General features: G+C 41.1%; 1 protein-coding gene across 3 annotated transcripts in view; it reads left to right on the top strand.

Annotated features, from left to right (window-relative positions):
* The window catches only part of ppp2r2bb (protein phosphatase 2, regulatory subunit B, beta b), an 88,386-nt gene extending 67,497 nt beyond the window's left edge, over nucleotides 1–20,889 (top strand). For all 3 annotated transcript variants that reach the window (XM_051093362.1, XM_051093363.1, XM_051093364.1), the window contains exons 4-9: nucleotides 1,180–1,292; nucleotides 13,550–13,727; nucleotides 14,840–15,004; nucleotides 18,622–18,791; nucleotides 18,895–18,986; nucleotides 19,720–20,889. In XM_051093362.1, the coding sequence (XP_050949319.1) occupies nucleotides 1,180–1,292; nucleotides 13,550–13,727; nucleotides 14,840–15,004; nucleotides 18,622–18,791; nucleotides 18,895–18,986; nucleotides 19,720–19,999 (998 nt within the window). In that variant the 3' untranslated portion in view covers nucleotides 20,000–20,889. The remainder of the gene's footprint in view (nucleotides 1–1,179; nucleotides 1,293–13,549; nucleotides 13,728–14,839; nucleotides 15,005–18,621; nucleotides 18,792–18,894; nucleotides 18,987–19,719) is intronic.
* Nucleotides 20,890–20,942: the final 53 nt, after the last annotated feature.

Below are 20,942 nucleotides of genomic sequence, written 5' to 3' on the forward strand. Positions count from 1 at the left end.
TTTTTCAACAATTACTATATGATTTTGAGATCCATGTTTCCACTCTGAGGACAACTGAGGGACTATTACAGAAGGTTCAAATGCTCACTGATGCTCCAGAAGGAAAAACGATGCATTAAGAGCCAGGGGTGAAAACTTTTGAACAGAATGATGTGTACATTTTTCTTATTTTGCCTATTTTTTTTCCTTTAGTACTGCCCTTTAGAAGCTACAGAAGATACTTACATGTTTCCCAGAAGACAAAATAAGTTAAATTTAAATTTTCATCTTCCCATTCAAAAAGTTTTAACCCCTGGCTCTTAATGCATTATGTTTCCTTCTGGAGCATCAGTGAGCGTTTGAACCTTCTGTAATAGTTGCATACGAGTCCCTCAGTTGTCCTCACTGTGAAAAGATCGATCTCAAAATCATTCAGTCATTGTTGGAAAGGGTTCAAATACACAAAAAAATTAATAAATAAGAATCTGTGGGACCTGAATGATTTTTCTGAAGAACAGCAGGCAGTTTAACTGTTCAGGACAAACAAGGGACTCATGAACAACTATCACTAAACAAAAAACGCTGTGGATTATTCAGGTAACAACACAATATTAAATTAAATTTATTCAAGTGTATGTAAATTTTTGAATGGGGACATTTTTTTAAATTCAACTATTAATTTCTATTATGCACTATATGTAAATGTATTTTATGTGAAATGTCTTATTCAAGTCAGTACTAAAGAAAATGACATGCATTTTGCATGATTCCTCTAATTTGTTGATTAACATTTTGCAGATTTTACAAAGTGCATGTAAACTTTTGACTTACAGGGTCTATTTGAGCAGTTAGGCAGCTAAAGATTTCTGCTGTGTTTTTCGGCAGAGTAGCTGCAGCCATCAGACAATTCCTCAGACACAAACTCACATTCATCAGTTTTGCAAAGATGGATGGCTCTTATGAAGTTGTAGTCCTGCTTTAGGACACTTTAGAGCGGTTCGGCATGCAAACAACAGTCCAATCAGGTTAATTGGGAGATATTGATCTTAGTTGATTTAACTCCTGTCTGTTTTGTTGTGCCAGCTATGTTCACTCTCTTTTCTGGCCTCTTTCCAGTGAATCTGCTGAGTTTTTCTCTGCTCCTTACATCACAAACCCTGCTTCCACCTTACAGATTGTCTCGCCTATCTCTGTTCCCAGATAAAACTGTGAAGCTATGGAAAATCAGCGAACGAGACAAACGACCAGAGGGCTACAATCTGAAGGATGAAGAAGGCAGGATACGGGACCCCACCACCATCACAGCTCTGAGGGTAAGCAGAGTCCTTTTAAAGCAGTTTTTACAATGCCCCTTGGCAATACACATACTGTATAAATACAAAACCTTTGTCAGGGCTGTTCAATCCTCTTCCTGAAAGGCCAGTTTCCTGCAGTTGGAGTTAAGCTCCAACACATCTGCTTAGAGGTTTCTAGTCACTGCGTCCAAATATTCCTTCTTTCATACTATATATCATATGAAATGATTTGCCGTAGCTTGCCGTAGCAGTTTGCAGCTTACTTCAGAAGCCCTCCACCTTCCCCGGCTCCACCTGTATAGATCTGCTACAAGGTGGTTCATGTATGCTGTATGGAGGGTTATTCATATATGTTATATGTGCAGCAGCAGTATTACTTGTTGTGGATGTGTTGGCAATAGCAAGTCTCGGTACTTGCTCTGCAGCAGCAGCAGCAGCAGCAGCGTAGCAGATCTATTCTGCCAAGACTAAATACATTAACATTGTCATGTACATTACCATGACAATCCCTCCGAGAGTTGTCATGACAGAAATGTAGATTCTGCTGGACCGTGAGTGTCTAATCAACTTGATTAGAATTTGATGACCGCAAACATTAGTAAATCACATTGTGTGATTCGTTTTAATACTCTCCTCCCATAAATTAGGTGTCTGATAGGGAAACTCCTACAAATGCATATTCAATAAGGTCAGGCACAAAAATAACTGTCCTCACCTTTTCATTACTAATTCTTCACTTTGCGTCTTTAGTAAATCCTGACAGTACTATTTTAATGCCAAAAGATGGTTTTGGTGCAAGCTGTTAGTAAATCTGGCCCCTAGTGTTCATTTATGCTGGAAACTGCAGTGATATGTTCTTATTGGTATGTATTTCACGTCTTGTGAAAAAGTTTCCACAGGTACGTTTTTGCCATGAGATAGTGTAGTGTCTAATTCTGCTGAAGTGCCAAGAGTTTAGCTCCAACCTGAAGGTTTCTAGCAGAGGTCCTAAAGACCTTGATTGCAAGATGTTCATGTCTTTCTGTCTTCATTAAAGAAATGATGTTTTTTTAGGAAAACATTTCGGGATTTTTCTCCATATAGTGGACTTCTATGGTGCTCTGAGTTTGAACTTCCAAAATGAGGTTTAAATACAGCTTCAAATGATCCCAAATGCAGTTGTAAACAATCCCAGCCGAGGAAGAAGGGTCTTGTCTAGTGAAACGATTGGTTATTTTCATAAAAATAATACAATTTATATACTTCCCTGCTGAAAAAAAAACAGCTAAAACCAGTAGTCTGGTTGGCTGGTCTTAGCTGGTTTAGCTGGAAGTAGCTGGTTTTAGCTTGCTGACCAGCTAAGACCAGCCTGGATGAACAGCTAAAACCAGCTGGTTTTAGCTAGTTTTTCCAGCAGGGTTTTCAATGTCAAACGCTCGTCTTGTCTTGCTCTGCCTGAACTCTGTTTTTTTCTGGTTCATGACAGTTAGGTTATGTTGAAAAATTCCCATCTCATGTTCTCCCTCAACATCAAAATTGTTAAAAAATGTTCTCCCTCAACTCCTATATCGCTGTTTACCTTTTTTGTTAAGGGTGTTTGATCTTCTTTGCATGTTCAGTTTGCATAGTCTGGGTCGGTACTTCTGCAGCGATGTAGGGTGATTTTGAAATGAGTTTTGAAGTTAAGGGAAAAAATGCAATTGGAGTTTTTCGACATACCCTAACTGTCTTGAACCAGAATACACAGAGTTCAGGCAGGGCAAGACGAGACGAGCGTTTGAGATTAAAAAGTATTTAAATTGTATTTTTTTCAATGAAAATAACTAATCGTTTCGCTAGATAAGACCCTTCTTCCTCGGCTGGGATCTTTTACAACTGCATATGGGATCGCTTGAAGCTGCATTTAAACTGCATTTTGGAAGTTCAAACTCGGAGCACCATATCAGTCCATTATATGGAGAAAAATCCAGAAATATTTTCCGCAAAAAATATAATTTCTTTACGACTGAAGAAAGAAAGACATTAACATTTTGGATGACAAGGGGGTAAGTACATTATCTTTAAATTTTTGTTTTGGAAGTGGACTTCTCCTTTAATTAGGGTTGGAGCTAAGCTCTGCAGGACAGTGACCCTCCAGAAGCACAATTTGACACTCTTATATTAGACCAGAGGTGCCCAAAGTCAGTCCTGGAGGGCCAGTGTCATGCAGAGTTTAGCTCCAACCCCAATTAGACACACCTGGACCAGCTAATCAAGCTCTTACTAGGCATACTAGACACTTTCAGACAGGTGTGTTGAGGCAAGTTAAAACTAAACTCTGCAGGACACTGGCCCTCAAGGACAGAGTTTTTAAATACAGCTAGTGATCTTCAAGACCTTGATTAACTGGTTCCGGTGTGCTTAATTAGCGCTGAAGCTAAACCCTGCTGGAAGGTATGGAAAGCCCTGACCTATTTTCTTGAATGAGCAACGTCCAAAATCTCCAAAAGCTATTGAAAGATGCGATTCCTCCCATTTGCGTCTCCTTCTCCCTGTCACGGTACGTGCTGGATAGATGAGTCGAGAGACGAGATACGATACAAATAACAATTTAATATAACTCTTAGTAGGAACAGGCAGGAACAGGCAGGAACAGGCAGGAACAGAACGATAATCCACACACATCCAAATAACGTCAAGGACCGACAGCAAACTCAAATCACAAGCAGACTTATAAAGGGTGGTGATTAAGACACAGACAGGTGTAGTAAATAAACTAATCAGGACAAAATGAGGACAGGAAGAACCAAATATGGGCACAATGGGAAAAACAAACATAAACAGTCCAAATGGCACACAGAACTCTGACATTACTCCCCCTCCCGGAAGGCGCGACCTCGCGGCGTGGAAAGGGAAAAAAATAATAAAGTCATTGTGGGAGGAGGCTCTGGTGGCGGACGGTCTTCCGGGAGGAGGACAATAAACAAAGTCCAGGGTGGTGACGACGGAGGGAGGAGCCAGGGAGAACTCAGGAGGGACCCGGAGCAGGAGGAGCCATGCGAGACCCAGACCACAGCCATCATGACGACCCACGGTGGAGCCGACGGAGGGAGGAGCCATGGTGGAGAAAAGGCTGACGACTCCAGGGGGCGACCGACGGAGGCGGAGCCGCTGGCGGAGGAGCTGGCGGAGGAGCCCGAGGCGGAGACGGAGAGCCGAAGATCCAGGGCGACACCGAGGATCCGGAGGGCCAAGGCGGAGCCCTAGGCTCTGGCGACCGAGGCGTAGGCGGAGATCCGAAGGTCCGCGGCGGAGCCGGAGCGACAGAGGATGGAGGCTGTGCCAGAGGGAGGAAGGAGGTCCACAGAGCCGGTGGGACGGAGTGACGAGGCGCAGCCGTAGGAACAGAGTCCTGAGGTGATGAAGGGCCGACGACCGACCAGGGCGGAGCCGGAAAGACGAGGGAGCCCGGTGGAGCTGGTGGACCGATGGGCGACGATGGAGACGAGGGCGCTGAGAGCCGTGGTGAAGCCGCAGGGTCGGAGGGCTGAGGCGGAGTTCTGGACTCTGAGGCTGGAGGCGGAGATGAGGGATCCTCCAGCCCTGACGCCGATGGAAGCTGGCAGACCCGCGGCGTACCCACTGCACAGGTGGTGGGCTGAGGGTGAGCAGAGGGGCTGTCAGGGGACAGCGGTGAGCAGACAGATGTTGACATAGGCAGAAGAGGGAGGGTGGGTGGGGATTCCATACAGGCAGGCATAACGAGACAGGTAGATACTTCTGTAAAGAAGTCTATTAAATCCCCAGAGTTATTCTCTAGATCTTCCGTAGAAAAGTCAATCAAGTCCCCAGAGTTATCCTCTAGATCTTCCGTAGAAAAGTCAATCAAGTCCCCAGAGTTATCATCCAGCTCACCCCCAGCAGTGGTGCAGTGGGCAGGGCTCTCCATAGCCCTCACTTGCTCCATCTTGCACTCCCCGTCATGGTAGATGTAGCCGGCTCTCGCACCTGATCGGATGTGTAGGGCTCTGGCTCTGTGGCGATCTTTAGCTCTGTCGCTCGTGGCTCTGGCTCGTCATCCGCGGTGGGCTCGGGCTCAAACTCCGCGTGTCGGGGTGCTGGTTGGCTGGGCTCTGGGTCTTGAGTGGGGCTGGTGTCATCCTCCGCGGTCAACGAAGATCTACAGGACACCATGCATCCTATTAATTTAGCACCCACTCCATGTAGTCGGCGAAGCTCTCTCGTGGACCCTCCCCGGACAGCTGCGCTTTCGTGGCGATGTTCAGTCCTGCACGGTAAAATGTGCAAAGGCTGCTGTCCGGGAAGTGTGTGAGTGGTACGAGGTGGACAAAGTCTCTAGTGTGGTCCACGAGAGAGCGATTCCCCTGCTCCAGGAGAAGGAGGAGGACAGCAGGGTTATCCATAACGAAAAACAAAAAAACAAACACTGAGAAAAAAAAACGGAAAAAATAAAGCAGGGAAACGCCGGGGATAAACTGTAGGGTCGGTCCTTCTGTCACGGTACGTGCTGGATAGATGAGTCGAGAGACGAGATACGATACAAATAACAATTTAATATAACTCTTAGTAGGAACAGGCAGGAACAGGCAGGAACAGGCAGGAACAGAACGATAATCCACACACATCCAAATAACGTCAAGGACCGACAGCAAACTCAAATCACAAGCAGACTTATAAAGGGTGGTGATTAAGACACAGACAGGTGTAGTAAATAAACTAATCAGGACAAAATGAGGACAGGAAGAACCAAATATGGGCACAATGGGAAAAACAAACATAAACAGTCCAAATGGCACACAGAACTCTGACACTCCCCAAGCATAAGGAAAAGTGGGTCTTAATCTGTTGGCTCCAGTATGTGAAGAAAAAAAAAAATAAGGTCAAGCTCTGTTGTAATTTGGCAGCCATTGGTTCCCTAGTGGAAGTGGGCACTCCTGGCACAACAGAGGAGGATTATAGGTTGGAAGATGGGGTTTCATATCTCGCCAAATACAGATGACAAGGTAGGGGGTTTGGGTAGTATTTTCTCATTGAATGTTTGATGGCTGTAGTTGAAGGTGTGAGAGTGGAGGAAGCCTGTGCATCTCTCAGTATGGACCCACAATTCACACTGTGGAAGTGAACGTGTCCAGAGGTGACCTGCTGCTACAGCTGGGGGCAGCTGATAAATGTCAAATGTTAATGTTGTGTTGATACTGTGGCCTTCTCTCTTGGGAATCATTAGATTGATGCCAGGCAGGATTGTTTTTGGCATTTCCTCTTCTGCTTTCAAAGTATAAGGGCAGTTTTTGGCAGCTGCCCAGGAGACATTGAGTAATTGATTACATTTTTACCACCATTTTTCTGTGATTTTATAATGTTTGGAAGAAGGCGGCATAAAAATTTCAAAACCCTTAGCTTTTGAGAAAATCTTGGAAAGTGTGTCTCACCCCTGTCGTTTTCTGGCAGCTGATTTGAAGCTCAAAAATGCAAATACGTTTATCTCTGGCATGGGGCATTTGAGAAAAAGTGTAATTGAACTCTGTAATTTACACATTGCCTTGACTTGTCAGATCCATGACCTGGCAGTTAGCACACATGCTCCTAAATAATGATCTGTGGCACTCATTTAATGAGTGATTATTCATGAATTACAATTATTTGATTGTTGAAAATGAATTAATTGCAATTTATTAACTGCAGATCAAAAGATCCAGGTAAATATTGTATAATATACTTTCCCTTTTATCCAACTACATAGCTGTGCTAAAGGATTATTCCTGTTTGAGAATTCAGTAATTATGATATTGATTTATCCAGCAGTCATCCACTCAGAAAGATGTCAATATTCAACCCCAGTTGTACTCTAATCCAGTCATCGCAGAATAATGCCTTATTTTCTTCACCCTCACATAATGGGAGATTGAGGAGGTCGACGTTAAAAATCGCATTATGGGAGTGGGAGTTGCAATTCCTAGATTTCATTGAAACGGAATAAACTATTCAAAGCTTATAGAAACTGTTAATGCCCTGTGGGTGCCATTATTGCCAAAAGAACAGATGTCCAGGATGAAGCTTGAAATCTGGAGGATAAGACACTGAAAACCACATGAAATCAAAGCAGTTTGTAAGTTGATTTTACAAACAGTGTAAACACAGGCAATTGGACCAACATGTTAACTTTTGGTTTAACCAATAGCATGTTTTTCAAGGCAAGACTACCTGTAAATTTGTCATTTAGCATAGATTTAATGTATGAATGCACTTCTGAATCAATCACAGACTCAAAAATATTTCAGTTTCTTTGCATTTAAATTTTTTGGGTGCAAACATGTGTATTTACAAAGTAAAAAGGGTCTGTTCTGATTTCATGTTGACTTCACATGGAAATGTAAGTTGATTGAGATTGTACGTGTAAATGTTATGGGACAGATCCATGCATCCTATTAATTTAGCATCGATTTATGCCTCTCTTTCTGTTGGGGATACACTAGACTTGTGGCTCTGGATATGGGATATATTTAGGAGATGCGGCTGTAATGCGTTCAGGGCAGCAGTTCCATCACCTCCTCCTTAACTAACACTGCAGCCCACTGGAGACCAGAGCTAGAAGAGATGAAATCCTCTCCCAAATGTGTGTGTACGTGCACAAAAGCAGGGCATTTATCACTTTTCACAGACTGAGCTGAGAGGAGAATGAGATAAAGGGGGAGGTAAGGGTGGATCCCTCGCAGGGAGTCCACAGGGTACATCTGCCCCTACTGCCAGACGGTTATCCAGCGCGACGAGAGGCTACCGAGTGTTTACCGCCTTCATCTGGGTCTGCACTCCAACACAAGGGGATTCACCCAGCAAAATTGTTTCTGCTGGGGGGAGGGAGTTGTCACTGTCAATAAAACCGTGAATTTGACATATCTTTAGGAAGGCATATATACTTTGTGTTTGACTCAGAGACAAAAGAACATGTCAGCTAAGAGGATGTTTCGTTTTGGTTTTGTTAGGCTATGAAAAGCAGTCTGGTGGAAAAAAGAGTTTCCAGGGACCAACAGGATGGTCCAGTGGCCCAGTGCCAGTGTGAGAGGGTTTCAGGGGAAGCGTTTGTTCATCTCATACATATGTTTTTACGCTTCATAAAACAAAAACATTTGGATTTTTGTTATCATATTAAACCACATACAGTTAATTCTAGCCCACAAGTTTTTCCTTTTTGTATCGCTCCATTTATTTTAATTTTCTCATTTCAGACTGTCAGTTTGTGCATTAGTGGTGGGGATTTTCATTTTCCTCCTTCTGTAGGTCACATTATAGGTGGTGACATTATGAGTAAGTCATTTAATCAGTAACTCAACTCATTTATTCAAACAATCTGATTTATTTAGGAATGAAACAAGTGATTGGATGCACATGAGGATGCATACGTTTCTATTACAGATTTGTGTAAAACTTCTGTGATATTTTATAAATGTCGATTCAAAAAACAACTGCACAATGATGGCTTTTCCATTAACCGATGTAATGTGACTTAGGGCCAGATTTTTTTTTTTTTTTTTTTTTTTTTTAGAGAGAGAGGGGGAGGTCCACAAGCTGGGATTCAAACTCAGGACGCCCACAGTGCAATGGCGCTATATGTCGGCGCACGAACCACAAGGCCATTCGCGCCAATTACATTTCATTAATTTTAATACTCTCCTCCCATAAATTTTACACCTGAAAGGGAAATTCCTACAAATGCATATTCTATAAGGTCAGTTGCAAAAATAACTGTGTTCCGCGCCTTTTCAGCGCCAATTCTTCACTTTGCGTCTTGTTGTTCCTGAGAGAACTATTTTAACACCAAAAGACAATTTGCGCTGACGCATACAGTTAGTAAATCTGGCCCTAAAAAGTCATTTTTTCTTCTTGTGATAAGTCGTGACGGCTGATGTTGGTAGATTTATGTATATCGCACCCACCGCACTAGCCATTATTTTTAATCGAAGGAGACATAGACGTGTATCTTCACCAAAGCAGCGCAAAGAGGAAGGAGGTAAGGAAAGCCTCTTATACTTCTTAGCAGTCACGTATGAGGTGTATCTTGAAGGTATTGGTACATTAAAGAATGATCTTGTGACTTTTACATACAGCAAGTGAGCTGTAAATGCAAAAACAACTGTTTCCATTGCAGTTTTGCAAAAATTCCTTTTTCGAATTGCATGAAAAACCACAGTATATTGGAGTTTTTGCAAAATTGATGTTTCCATTGACTGTATTTACAATGTGCGCAAACACAGATACTGACAAGATGACTTTCATATAGGGTGACCACCTGTCCCGCTTTGTGTTGTACTGCACAGCATTTTCACCCCTTGTCCCACACGTTGCATGTGGAGCAAATGTCCTGCATTTTCATCAGCCTGTTGGTTTTTAATTGTCATATTAAGAAAACGTACATACGTTCTTTGGACTTTTTAAGAAAGCTTTTTATTTATTCTTTTTGCGGCATAGTTTCTGCGTAAAGAATGTTCAGACCTCATCAAGTGATCTAACACCACCCACAGAAATGGTCGAGTGCACACGAAAACACACAATTTTCACCATTCATTTTAACCATTTAAAAAATCGGTGCAGCTTTCAGACACAGCGTTCTTATTTTAATTGTTATTTTAATGACAAATGTCCAGAGCACACTATTGTAATGTGAGGGCTCATCAAAATGCGTAAGCACAAACTTCTTCTCTTGCAGGTTGATTCTCTTCACTCTTATACAAAACTGACACGCTTTCTCTTGCTTACATGTGCATGCTCATGCTGGAAAGCTGAATAAATAAGCTTTCCATTAATGTATGGTTTGTTAGGGTAGGACATTATTTGGAGATACAACTATTTGAAAATATGGAATCTGAGGATGCAAAAAAATAATTTTTTGGCTACTGCTACAAATATACCCTTGCTACTTAAGACTGGTCTGTTGTCATGACAGAATTGCAGTCAACAATCAGTCAGTTTGACATTGTTACTGTTTAATTCTATATGTTTTTTGACGTTTTTAAGACCAGCATTGGACTGTGCTAAATGCAAAAACTGGACTACCTGCCCAACTGAGAGCAAAAAAAACCTTACTGTTGAGCCCTGTTTTTCATTCGCATGTGAATATACAGGCGCACTCTCCTTTTCATACACAAATTCACTCTTCAGTGTTTACTACCTGCTGAGACTCTGATTATGTCTAAAATATAAATAAAACCTCCACTCTCTCAGAATCCATGCTGATTTCTGATTTCCACACTAACATAAAATCTGCAATGCTGAAGATATGAATTATGTATAGTGTTTTAATAAAGTATACCCACATATAAAAACCCCCTCTTATCGTTAGTGAGTGAATATCCTAGCAGTCAAACTTAATTAATGCTCCATTGAGAGATAATAGCTTCAATCAGTCTCGATTGCTCCTGTCAACTGAATACATGGCGCTATTCTCCATGAGCTAATTTTATTATTTAAATACATGTAGGGTAGTAGAGGACAGACCAGCAATGTGAAAGACCAGATTAGAGTCACAATTTCTGTCACAATGCAACAAATCTGAATTCTCCTCAAATAAGCTTTACTTTCTTGATAAAGGCTATAATTTACCTGAACATTAAATGTGTGAGCTTAGCTCCACCAGAACACTCTATTTTTGAGTGGAATGCTTTTCTTTGTTAGGCTTCTGTGAAATAATTGAGGCTTGCTATTCCATGTTTTTTGTAAAATGAATTATTAGAGTGGGGAAGGCAGTAGAAAATGTATTTCAAACACATGCATCAACAATAGGGCATCCCTTACCCCACCCCCATCCTCTAGCGGAAATAAAAAGATGGAGATGGAGTTCCCATGTGTTAGGTGATAATGACCTGCCTTGGCAGCGTGTGCCCCTCCTCCACCTCCCACTGCTCGGTGATGAGCGTTCATCATCTCTGTAGTGAGTAGGACATGTCTGCCGTGCCACTTCTGTCATTAGCGGAGGGATGCGCCCATAAAAAAACACACGGGGAGTCAGACACTGACTGTGACGCAAGACCCCTCCTGTGAAGCACATGTAGGAACATTGGCCCTTAGATTAGTCATTATTAAAGAGATAGTTGTCCTGTGTTCACTGTTACCATGCTGCACTGTGGAAGCTAAAATCCACACGTCTTTAGATCTTGACAGTGTAGCTTTGGCAGTCGGTTGGATCTAGGTGTGGGCAAGTAATTTGAGAACAAAAGACCACCTCATTTATCTCAGCTACAGTAGTGTATGGACTCTGTATTTGTTTTCATAGGAAATGACAATAACGTTGTATAGTGAAAAAAGGATTTTTCATTGTCTGATGCTAATATTTGGAGGGTAATGTGGCTGACAATCCAAACAATTCCAATATAAATTAATGTAATTCCAATTTCGGTCCTAGATTCTTATTAGCAGGGTGTGTTCCAGCAGATTTAAATATTTAGGAGCCGTTCACACAGAATGCGTTTTCCAAGGTAATTTCGACTTTTTATCTCACAGTTCTGACATTCTTCAGAATTGCATGACATAAACTTGCAGTTCTGACTTTGTTTCTCAGAATTATACAATATAAAATCACAATTGCGAGTAATTTCTCACAATTCTGAGAAAAAAAGTCAGAATTGCGAGAATGTAAACAGTTCTGACGTAAAAAATCCTGTTCCTGCTGAATCTGAAGAACCAATAAATACTGACTAATACTCTGTACAATTTTATGTGTAATTAATACTATATACAGTTGAGGTCAAAAGTTCACATACACCTTGCAGAATCTGCTAAATGTTCATTCATTTACCAAAATAAGAGGGATCATACAAAATGCATGTTATTTTTTATTTAGTACTGACCTGAATAAGACATTTCACATAAAAGAAGTTTATATATAGTCCACAAGAGACAATAATAGATCCCATTCAACATTCATGATCCTATTCCACAGCTGTTTTTGTTTGTTTGTTTTTTTAGTGATAGTTGTTCATGAGTCCCTTGTTTGTCATGAACAGTTAAACTGTCCACTGTTCTTCAGAAAAATCCTGTAGATCCCACAAATTCTTTGGTTGTTCAGCATTTTTGTGTATTTGAAACCTTTCCAACAATGACTGTATGATTTTGAGATCCATCTTTTCACACTGAGGACAACTGAGGGACTCATGCAACTATTACAGAATGTTCAAACGCTCACTGATGCTCCAGAAGGAAAAACAATGCAGTAAGAGCCGGAGGGTGTACATTTTTCTTATTTTGGCTAAATATCTTTTCTTTTTTTCATTTAGTACTGCACTTCAGAAGCTACAGAAGATACGTATTTCCCAGAAGACAAAAAAAGTTTTCAAATCCCGGCTCTTAATTTTTATAAATTCAACTATTATTTTCTATTGTGGTCTATATCTAAGTCAGTACTAAATAAAAAATAACATGCATTTTGTATGATTCTCTTATTTTGGTAAAATAATTAACATTTTGCAGATTCTGCAAAATGTATGTAAACTTGACCTCAACTGTATCACAATATAGCAAGGCCTCTTACATCTTATAACTTAAATATAACAAATGAGAAATACACAGAATTGCCGAAATTAAATGCATTTTTCTCCATATAATGGACTGCTATGGTGCCCCAATTTTGAAAAATGCAGTTTAAATTGCGGCTTCAAATGATCCCAAATGCGGTTGTAAACAAGGGTCTTGTTTACGATTGGAGTTTTATACAATTGTACGATTGGAGTTTTTCGACATACCCTAACTGTCTTGAACCAGAATACACAGAGTTCAGGGAGAGCAAGGCAAAACGACCGTTTGAGATTAAAAAGTATTTAAATTATATATTTTTAATGAAAATAACAATAATTTCACTAGATAAGACCCTTCTTCCTCGGCTGGGATTGTTTACAACCACATTTGGGATCATTTGAAGCCGCATTTAAACTGCACTTTGGAAGCTCAAAATCAGGGCACCATAAAAAAACAATTTCTTTACGACTGAAGAAAGAAAGACATAAACATCTTGGATGACAAGGGAGTGAGTACATTATATGTAAATCTTTGTTTTGGAAGTGGACTTCTCCTTTAAGTCTCAGACTATTTAATTTTTATCTTTTATATTTTTGTATGTTTTTGGGTTGTGGGGGAAATTGGAAGTTCAGCTGGGACTTGAACCTGAGACCTTCCTGTTCATGCTACAGGGGATGTTTTAATCTACTATTTTAATTTTGAGTAATCCCATGTTGCATGTATTTACTGCAAATATTGACATTGTTCCCTTTGTTGTCTCTTTTTCCAACCATGTGTCTTCCTTCTCCTTTCAGGTGCCTGTGTTGAGGCCCATGGACTTGATGGTGGAGGCAACACCACGTCGCATTTTCTCTAATGCTCACACCTATCACATTAACTCCATCTCGGTCAACAGCGACTATGAGACATACATGTCCACAGACGACCTGAGGATCAACCTATGGAACTTGGAGATTACAAACCGAAGCTTTAGTATCCTTTTACAGTCAGATGGTTGAGATGGTTGCATGTCCGAAAAACATGTTTCTTTTTTGTTATGGTACTAAAAGAACTGGGTTTATACATCTATTCCTCAAACTGCTTATCTAAAGAAAGGAAAACACCCTGAACGGATGACATGTCCATCATAGGGTGTGTTATGACAGTCATTGGTGGAAGAATTGTTTGTGCTTATCGTTAACATTTTATAAAAGCAGTAAAACTTTCTGCATCATATGTCACAGCGTTCTTTAACTATTGTAAAACACAGTTATGCCCTACCTCCTGAGGCTTATTGCTTTATTTTTTCCAGTAGTCACTTTGTACCGAGACACAATAAATACTGACAGGCTTTTGTTACTAAACTAAGGGCAAAAGGATTCAGCTAAACCAGCAATCAAACAAACCCAATAAACCACCTGCAGACTGTCTCTGCTGTCACTTAATTCTGACAGATAACACCGCTGTGATGTACATTACGCCCATTACCCTTTATCAAGTGTCCGCCACTAATCCTGACCCCTGCTTCGCTGTCCCAAAGGTAAATAGTGTCCAGCTTACTCAGGCACGCTTCCCCATCGATCACTATTGATTACTGTTCTCAAGGACCCTGCAGAGCTGAGATGAGGAGTCTGTGGACAGTCTGTATGGGTGGTTATGGGTTCTGAAGAGAATCAGGGAAAAGATAAGGAAGCCTGTTATTAGCCAAAGGTCACTGTAAATGGATGATCCTCGCAATATGTCATGATGGATAACCTGTCTCAACCCAACACCAACAAATGGATGTGATGCTATATTTGTGACTCCTAGAGCTTTTTTTATCGGACGTTTTTGATACAAGCCAGTTCTGAATGCGTAGATATCAGATTCTCCTGGGAGAAATTTAGCATGAGAGATTTTCTCAGTTGCGGATTTACCTCTTTGTCAGCTGGTTTCATCCAATCCTTTGGGAAATGTACATCTGAAGTAATCCACTATATATATATACTGTAGGGCCAGACACATTAATCAAGCTGAACATTTATTGAACGGGATTTAATGATTCATGGGGAATGTCATGAGTGTATGAAATGTAGGATTGTGGATCCTTCACTCTCCCTTCTCAGATATTGTGGACATAAAGCCAGCCAACATGGAAGAATTGACCGAGGTGATCACAGCGGCTGAGTTTCACCCTAACCAGTGCAACACATTTGTCTACAGTAGCAGCAAGGGCTCCATAAGACTGTGCGACATGAGAACATCCGCACTTTGTGACAACCACTCTAAATGTGAGTACACTTTAGTCTTTGTTTTTTTTGTTGGGACTTTGATCAAGGTTGGCTTTCTTTTTGTCTGCCAACTCTGCCATTAGATATTTTTCTCAAGATCTTGGTTCAAACCAGAAAGGTTAAAACCGTTTTGAAATTTCACTTGGGTTTACAATGAGAATCAGTCCAAGACTAGACCCCTCATGGCCCAAAACCAGAAAAAGACTCAGATAACCCTTGTCCTCCAGCAGGAACCAGGTGCTAGCTCAGAGCCAGTGCTATTACCAGTTCGGAGTTGGTTCAACAGGCAAGTTAGCTTTTCCACAGGCTAGAGAGCCACCATAGAGCCATGTATTACGTCACTAAATATGTCTCATCTTTCACTAGCGCCAAACACAACAGACTTGTTCGAGAGACATTGGCACCGTGCAGACCGATCAATCGATCAGCACACGACACCAAAGCACCACAAGAGCGATCCAAAAGCATAAAGAGCTGTTTGCTTTCCAGCCACAGTACCCAGATGCCTCGCACCGAACGATCTATGCAGTGCCAGTGCATCCCGAAAAAGCCTGAACACATCATCAACAATGGTGGACGTTGCATTGCTATTGATGTTCATGGCTTTGCGAACCTACATCGCCATCCAAACACAGCAAATCCAACGAAACTAGGCTCTAGGCAGTTACTCCAAGACCTGTTGGTCCAAAAACCAGTGGGTAAATTTAGCTTATTACTGTAATTACTCTAATTTCTAATGCTGTGCACACCAAACATTATCGCTCTAGGTTACTTGCGGGATGTTTTTTGTGTCACTTGTGGAAATATAATCATTGGTTAATGCTTCCTTCCATTTTGTGATATAACCACACATCAAACTGGATGTGTTAGTAAGTTGTTTGCTAATTGGCTTGCACGACTGTGCACCATGCAAATTTTCAGCACAAATTTGCATCTGTGCATTGACTTTATATGTAATCTACTTGTGCGAATAATTAAATAAATAAACTTTTGGTGTGCACATAATTAAACAGAGAGTTCTGAATTTAACAGTAGTGCTTCCGAACTTTGTGGAGTTGGCATCAAAATCACAGGACATTTCTGCTACAGCAAAATTCATGTTAACACTGAGGCACTTTGTACTGTGGCTGTTTAGAGCCTTGAGTACCATGGAAATTATCTGAAAATGTGTCCTGTGGTTGAGATAAATATCACCTTTAAGGTGCCTGAAATGTCTGCAGTCTTATCTGAGACCTTAAACTGACCCCAAGATCCAGACCACGACACTTTTGCATTTGAGGAACCTTTTTATAGTTCCTAGAAATATTAGTGGAAGTTCACACTTTTGATGTGTTTGCACCGCAGCAACTAGGAACATATTTAGTTCTAGGAACTCTTTTTGGGGGAATTAAATTAGCTCCTACTTCAGAGTAGTGTCTAAAACAGTTCTATATGTATGTAACAATATTTATTCCATGAACATGGAAAACAGCAATAATGGCAGGTCTTTTGACAGGTCTGTCAAAAACAGTGGTGTCTGGTCCTTGTCCTGGATGTCTACCTTTTAGTGTTTAGCTTTAACCTGGAACATTCGAGTAATCCTAAAAACCTTGATTATCATGGAGCCAAACTTTACACCAAGGATAGGCAACTTTGGTTCTGGGGAGCCACTGTCCTGCAGACTTTAGTTACACTTCTAACGAAACACACCTGGAAAAATAGAACCTAATGCAGGACACAGTGTCAGGCCATCAGTGAGAGTCTGTCAGGCTAACACTGTTAGCTTTTATCAACGTTTGTTCTTGATAACGTATACATTCCATTTCTGTTATCATGAAACTCTCGACACACAAAAAAGGGGCTTTCACACCTGTTTCACAGTTTCTGTTTGCAGAAATTTCCGCTTCAGAGTTCAAGGAACTCTGTTTGGGCGAACTAAATTAGCTCCTACTTCAGAGTAGGATCTAAAACAGTTCTGTAGGAACTACCAGTGTCGTTAGTGTATGGTGACTGGCCAAACGCATACGAAACGCAGATTACCCAGACTTTTTAAAAAGCCATGTATAAAAATATTTACTCCATGAAAATGGAGAACAGCAAAAACTGCTTTAGCTACCTATTGTCTGCAGCTTGGTGTTCTTTTCTTAGCCTTGATGATATTTTACCCTGCAAGTTGTCATAGGAGATTTAGTCAGATTTTCATGCTTTCAGTCACATAAATTGTGTATTATTTACATTCCATTTCCGTTATCACAAAAACCCTCAACACACAACAAAAGGGGCTTTCACACCAAAGCAACCTTTCAAAGTTTCTATAACTATTTGCAGAAGTTTCCGCTTTTTGGCATGTTTGCACAGCAGGAACTAAGAATGTTTTTAGTTCTAGGAACTCTGTTTGAGGGAATTAAATTAGCTCCTACTTCAAAGTAGGGTCTAAAACAGTTCTATAGGAACTACCAGTGATATAAGTGTGCTCTGATTGGCCAAACTCATGAAACCTACTACTACCCGGCTTTTTTAAAAAGCCATTTAAAAATATTTACTCCACGAACATGGAAAACAGCAAAAACGGCTTTTAGCTACCTGTTGTCTGCAGCTTTGTGTTCTTTTCTCAGCCTTGATGATATTTTACCCTGCAAGTTGTCATAGGAGATTTAGTCAGATTTTCATGCTTTCAGTCACGTAAATTGTATATTTATATTCCATTTCTGTTATCACAAAACCCTCGACACAACAAAAGGGGCTTTCACACCGAAGAAACCTTTCAAAGTTTCCAGAACTATTTGCAGAAGTGTTCACACACCAGAAACTAATAACGTATTTAGTTCTAGGAACTCTGTTTGGGGGAACTAAATTAGCTCCCACCTCAGAGTAGGATCTAAAACAGGTCTATAGGAATTACCGGTGATGTAAGTGTGCGCTGAATGCCTAAATGCATACAAAATACTGGCTACCCAGCATTTTTAAAAAGCCATGTAGACATATTCATATTCTCCATGAATATGAAAAACAACATTAATGGCATTTTGCTACCTGTTATCTGTATCGTTGTGTTCTTTTCTTAGCCTCAATGATATTTTACACTGCAAGTTGTCATGGGAGATTTAGTCAGATTTTCATGCTCTTTCAATCACGTAAATTGTGTGTTTATATTCCATTTCCGCTATTGCTCCGATCACATCGTCCTCCAGTCACTAGTTGTTGATGTTTGTAAATGCCACGAATAAAGAAGCCGCTTTAGAGTTCCCGCAGCCGTTGCGAATGCAACCAGTAAAACAGGCCGAGAGGGAAATTGGTTATCTAGGAACCACCATGCTGGCTAGTTTCTAGAACTATGCGGTGCGAAAGCCCCTACTGTGGCTGTTTGGAGCCTTGAGTTCCATGTAAATTATCTGAAAAATTGATATTTCCAGTGTGGCCTGTGGTAAGTATCATCCTTAAGGTGCCTGCAGTGAAATGACTGCAGTCTTATCTGAGACCTTAATCTGACACCAGTTCCAGACCAAGACACCAAGTAATGAGATCCAGACAAAGGCCATGAGAGGCTATGAGGCTAAGACCACAAGATCAAGGCCCCAGCTCTGCTTCTGAAAATATATATATATATATATATATGTCTTCTTGTTTCTCTCCATCAGTATTTGAGGAACCAGAAGACCCCAGTAATCGCTCCTTCTTCTCTGAGATCATCTCCTCCATCTCAGATGTGAAATTCAGCCACAGTGGACGCTACTTGATGACCCGTGACTACCTCACAGTGAAGGTGTGGGACATCAACATGGAGAGTAAGCCCTTGGAAACTTACCAGGTACTGGCTATAAAGATCAGACAGTAAATCGCTTTATTGTCATTGTTGGTAAAAGACTCAGCTAGGTATTGATCACCTGTGCTTTCGGTTCTGCCTTTAACAGGTCCATGACTACCTTAGGAGTAAGCTATGCTCACTGTACGAGAATGACTGCATCTTCGACAAGTTTGAATGTGTCTGGAATGGAACTGACAGGTCTGTCAAAAACAGGGGTGTCCGGTCCTTCTCCTGGATGTCCGCCTTCCAGTGTTTAGCTCTATCCTAGAACATTCGAGTAAACCTAAAAACCTTGACCCAAACTTTACACCAAGGATAGGCAACTCTGGTCCTGGAGAGCCACTTTAGCTCCACTTCTAATAAAACACACCTTAAAAATAGAACCTAATGCAGAGGCGGACCAAGTTGATGGGCGCCCAACATCGGGCCATCAGTGAGAATCTGTCAGGCTAGCACTGTCGGCTTTCGTCAATGCTTGTTCTTGAAGTAGCTCAGCTTGGTGTGTCCTGGCCTTTAGTTTTTGGGACTGCTTGAAAATTACATTCAAGGTGTGTTTAATTAGGGCTGAAACTAACCTCTGCAGGACACTGTCCCTCTAGGACAGGGTTGGACAACTTCGGACCTGGAGGGCCACTGTTTTGCAGAGTTTAGCTCCAACCCTAATCGAACACACCTGCTTGTTGCTTTCTAGTGATCTTAAAGACATTGATTAGCTTGTTAAGGTGTGTTTGATTAGAGTTGGAGCTAAACTCTGCAGGACTAGGACCTAAGTTACCCATCCCTGCTCTACAAGAAGATGGACCTCCAGGATAAGGACTGGACTCCCCTGGTCAAAAGCAATCAATCACACCAGTTTTTGCAAATTGATTTTGGACTGCATGGTGCTGGTATCAGGTAATAAGAACTAATTGTCTTATTCCTTTCCCATTAGTGTCCTAATGACAGGCTCCTACAACAATTTCTTCCGCATGTTCGATCGGAACACTAAGCGGGACGTGACTCTGGAGGCCTCACGGGAAAACAGCAAACCCAGAGCCATCCTCAAGCCACGCAAAGTTTGCGTCGGTGGCAAGCGCCGTAAAGACGAAATCAGTGTAGACAGTCTGGACTTCAGCAAGAAGATCCTACACACTGCATGGCACCCCAACGAGAACATCATCGCCGTGGCCGCCACCAACAACCTTTATATATTTCAGGACAAGGTCAACTAGCATGTAGCTTGGATGTCTTCAGTTATCACAGCGACAGGAGGCACTATTTGGGAGCAAAGGTTGGACTCACTAGCAGTGAACTCGTGAGGAACATCTAGGCTTCGCCTTTTACAGCAGATACGACACTGAATCTAACAAACCACAGACTATGACACTGGCTGTTGGACTGCTTTTGTTTTTAATTACTTTAAATGTCCCTCGGTATAGGTTTATTGGTTATGCGCAGCAATACAAAAAGGATTCTCTTACTTTAAATGTCAGTAAAGACCCTTTCACATGACTCATGTCAGTGATGGCGCATCATTCGAACTCCATCAGCAGATAAAGAGTCCTGCTGACTGCTTTGAGTGAAGGAAAATGAATGTTTCTCTGAATGTCATGCAATGCCTTTGAAATTGAGCACAGGCACAGCCGCTTCCATCTTGCTTTGATTTTTGTGCTGGCGTCATGCGTTTTGAAAGATCAAATCAAATTTGACGTTGAATACTACAGTGTTTGAAACTGACACTTCACACTGTTGTGTGCAATGCACAGAAGACTCATATGAAAGGGCCTTAAGATAACAAGAGGAAATGTTTCAAATGAGTCAGTATTCAGGCTACATCTTGGCAGGACAGAGGATGCAGATGGTTTTGATAACTGAATATGTTGTTGTGGCTGCTGTGGCCGTGAGGTGTCCAACTTTTCAGCTTCTAAATTTTCATTTCTCATTTTACTTTATGAAGGTGCATGCATCATTTCCAAACCCAGCCTATGGGTTGATTGATGCAACAAACAGGAATGGTGTAAAACTGAAGTAAACAATGTAGCAAATGTACTAATGTTCTGCTTTTTTTGTTCTAATTTTATAAAGAAAAGGGGAAAAATGTAATAAAAAAAAAAATCAAGAGGAACAAATTTGTATTCTTTGATTTCACAGCCTATGAAAACTACAAAAGCACAA

The sequence above is a fragment of the Labeo rohita genome, chromosome 21 (assembly GCF_022985175.1).
Source record: "Labeo rohita strain BAU-BD-2019 chromosome 21, IGBB_LRoh.1.0, whole genome shotgun sequence".
Classification (NCBI taxonomy): domain Eukaryota; kingdom Metazoa; phylum Chordata; class Actinopteri; order Cypriniformes; family Cyprinidae; genus Labeo; species Labeo rohita.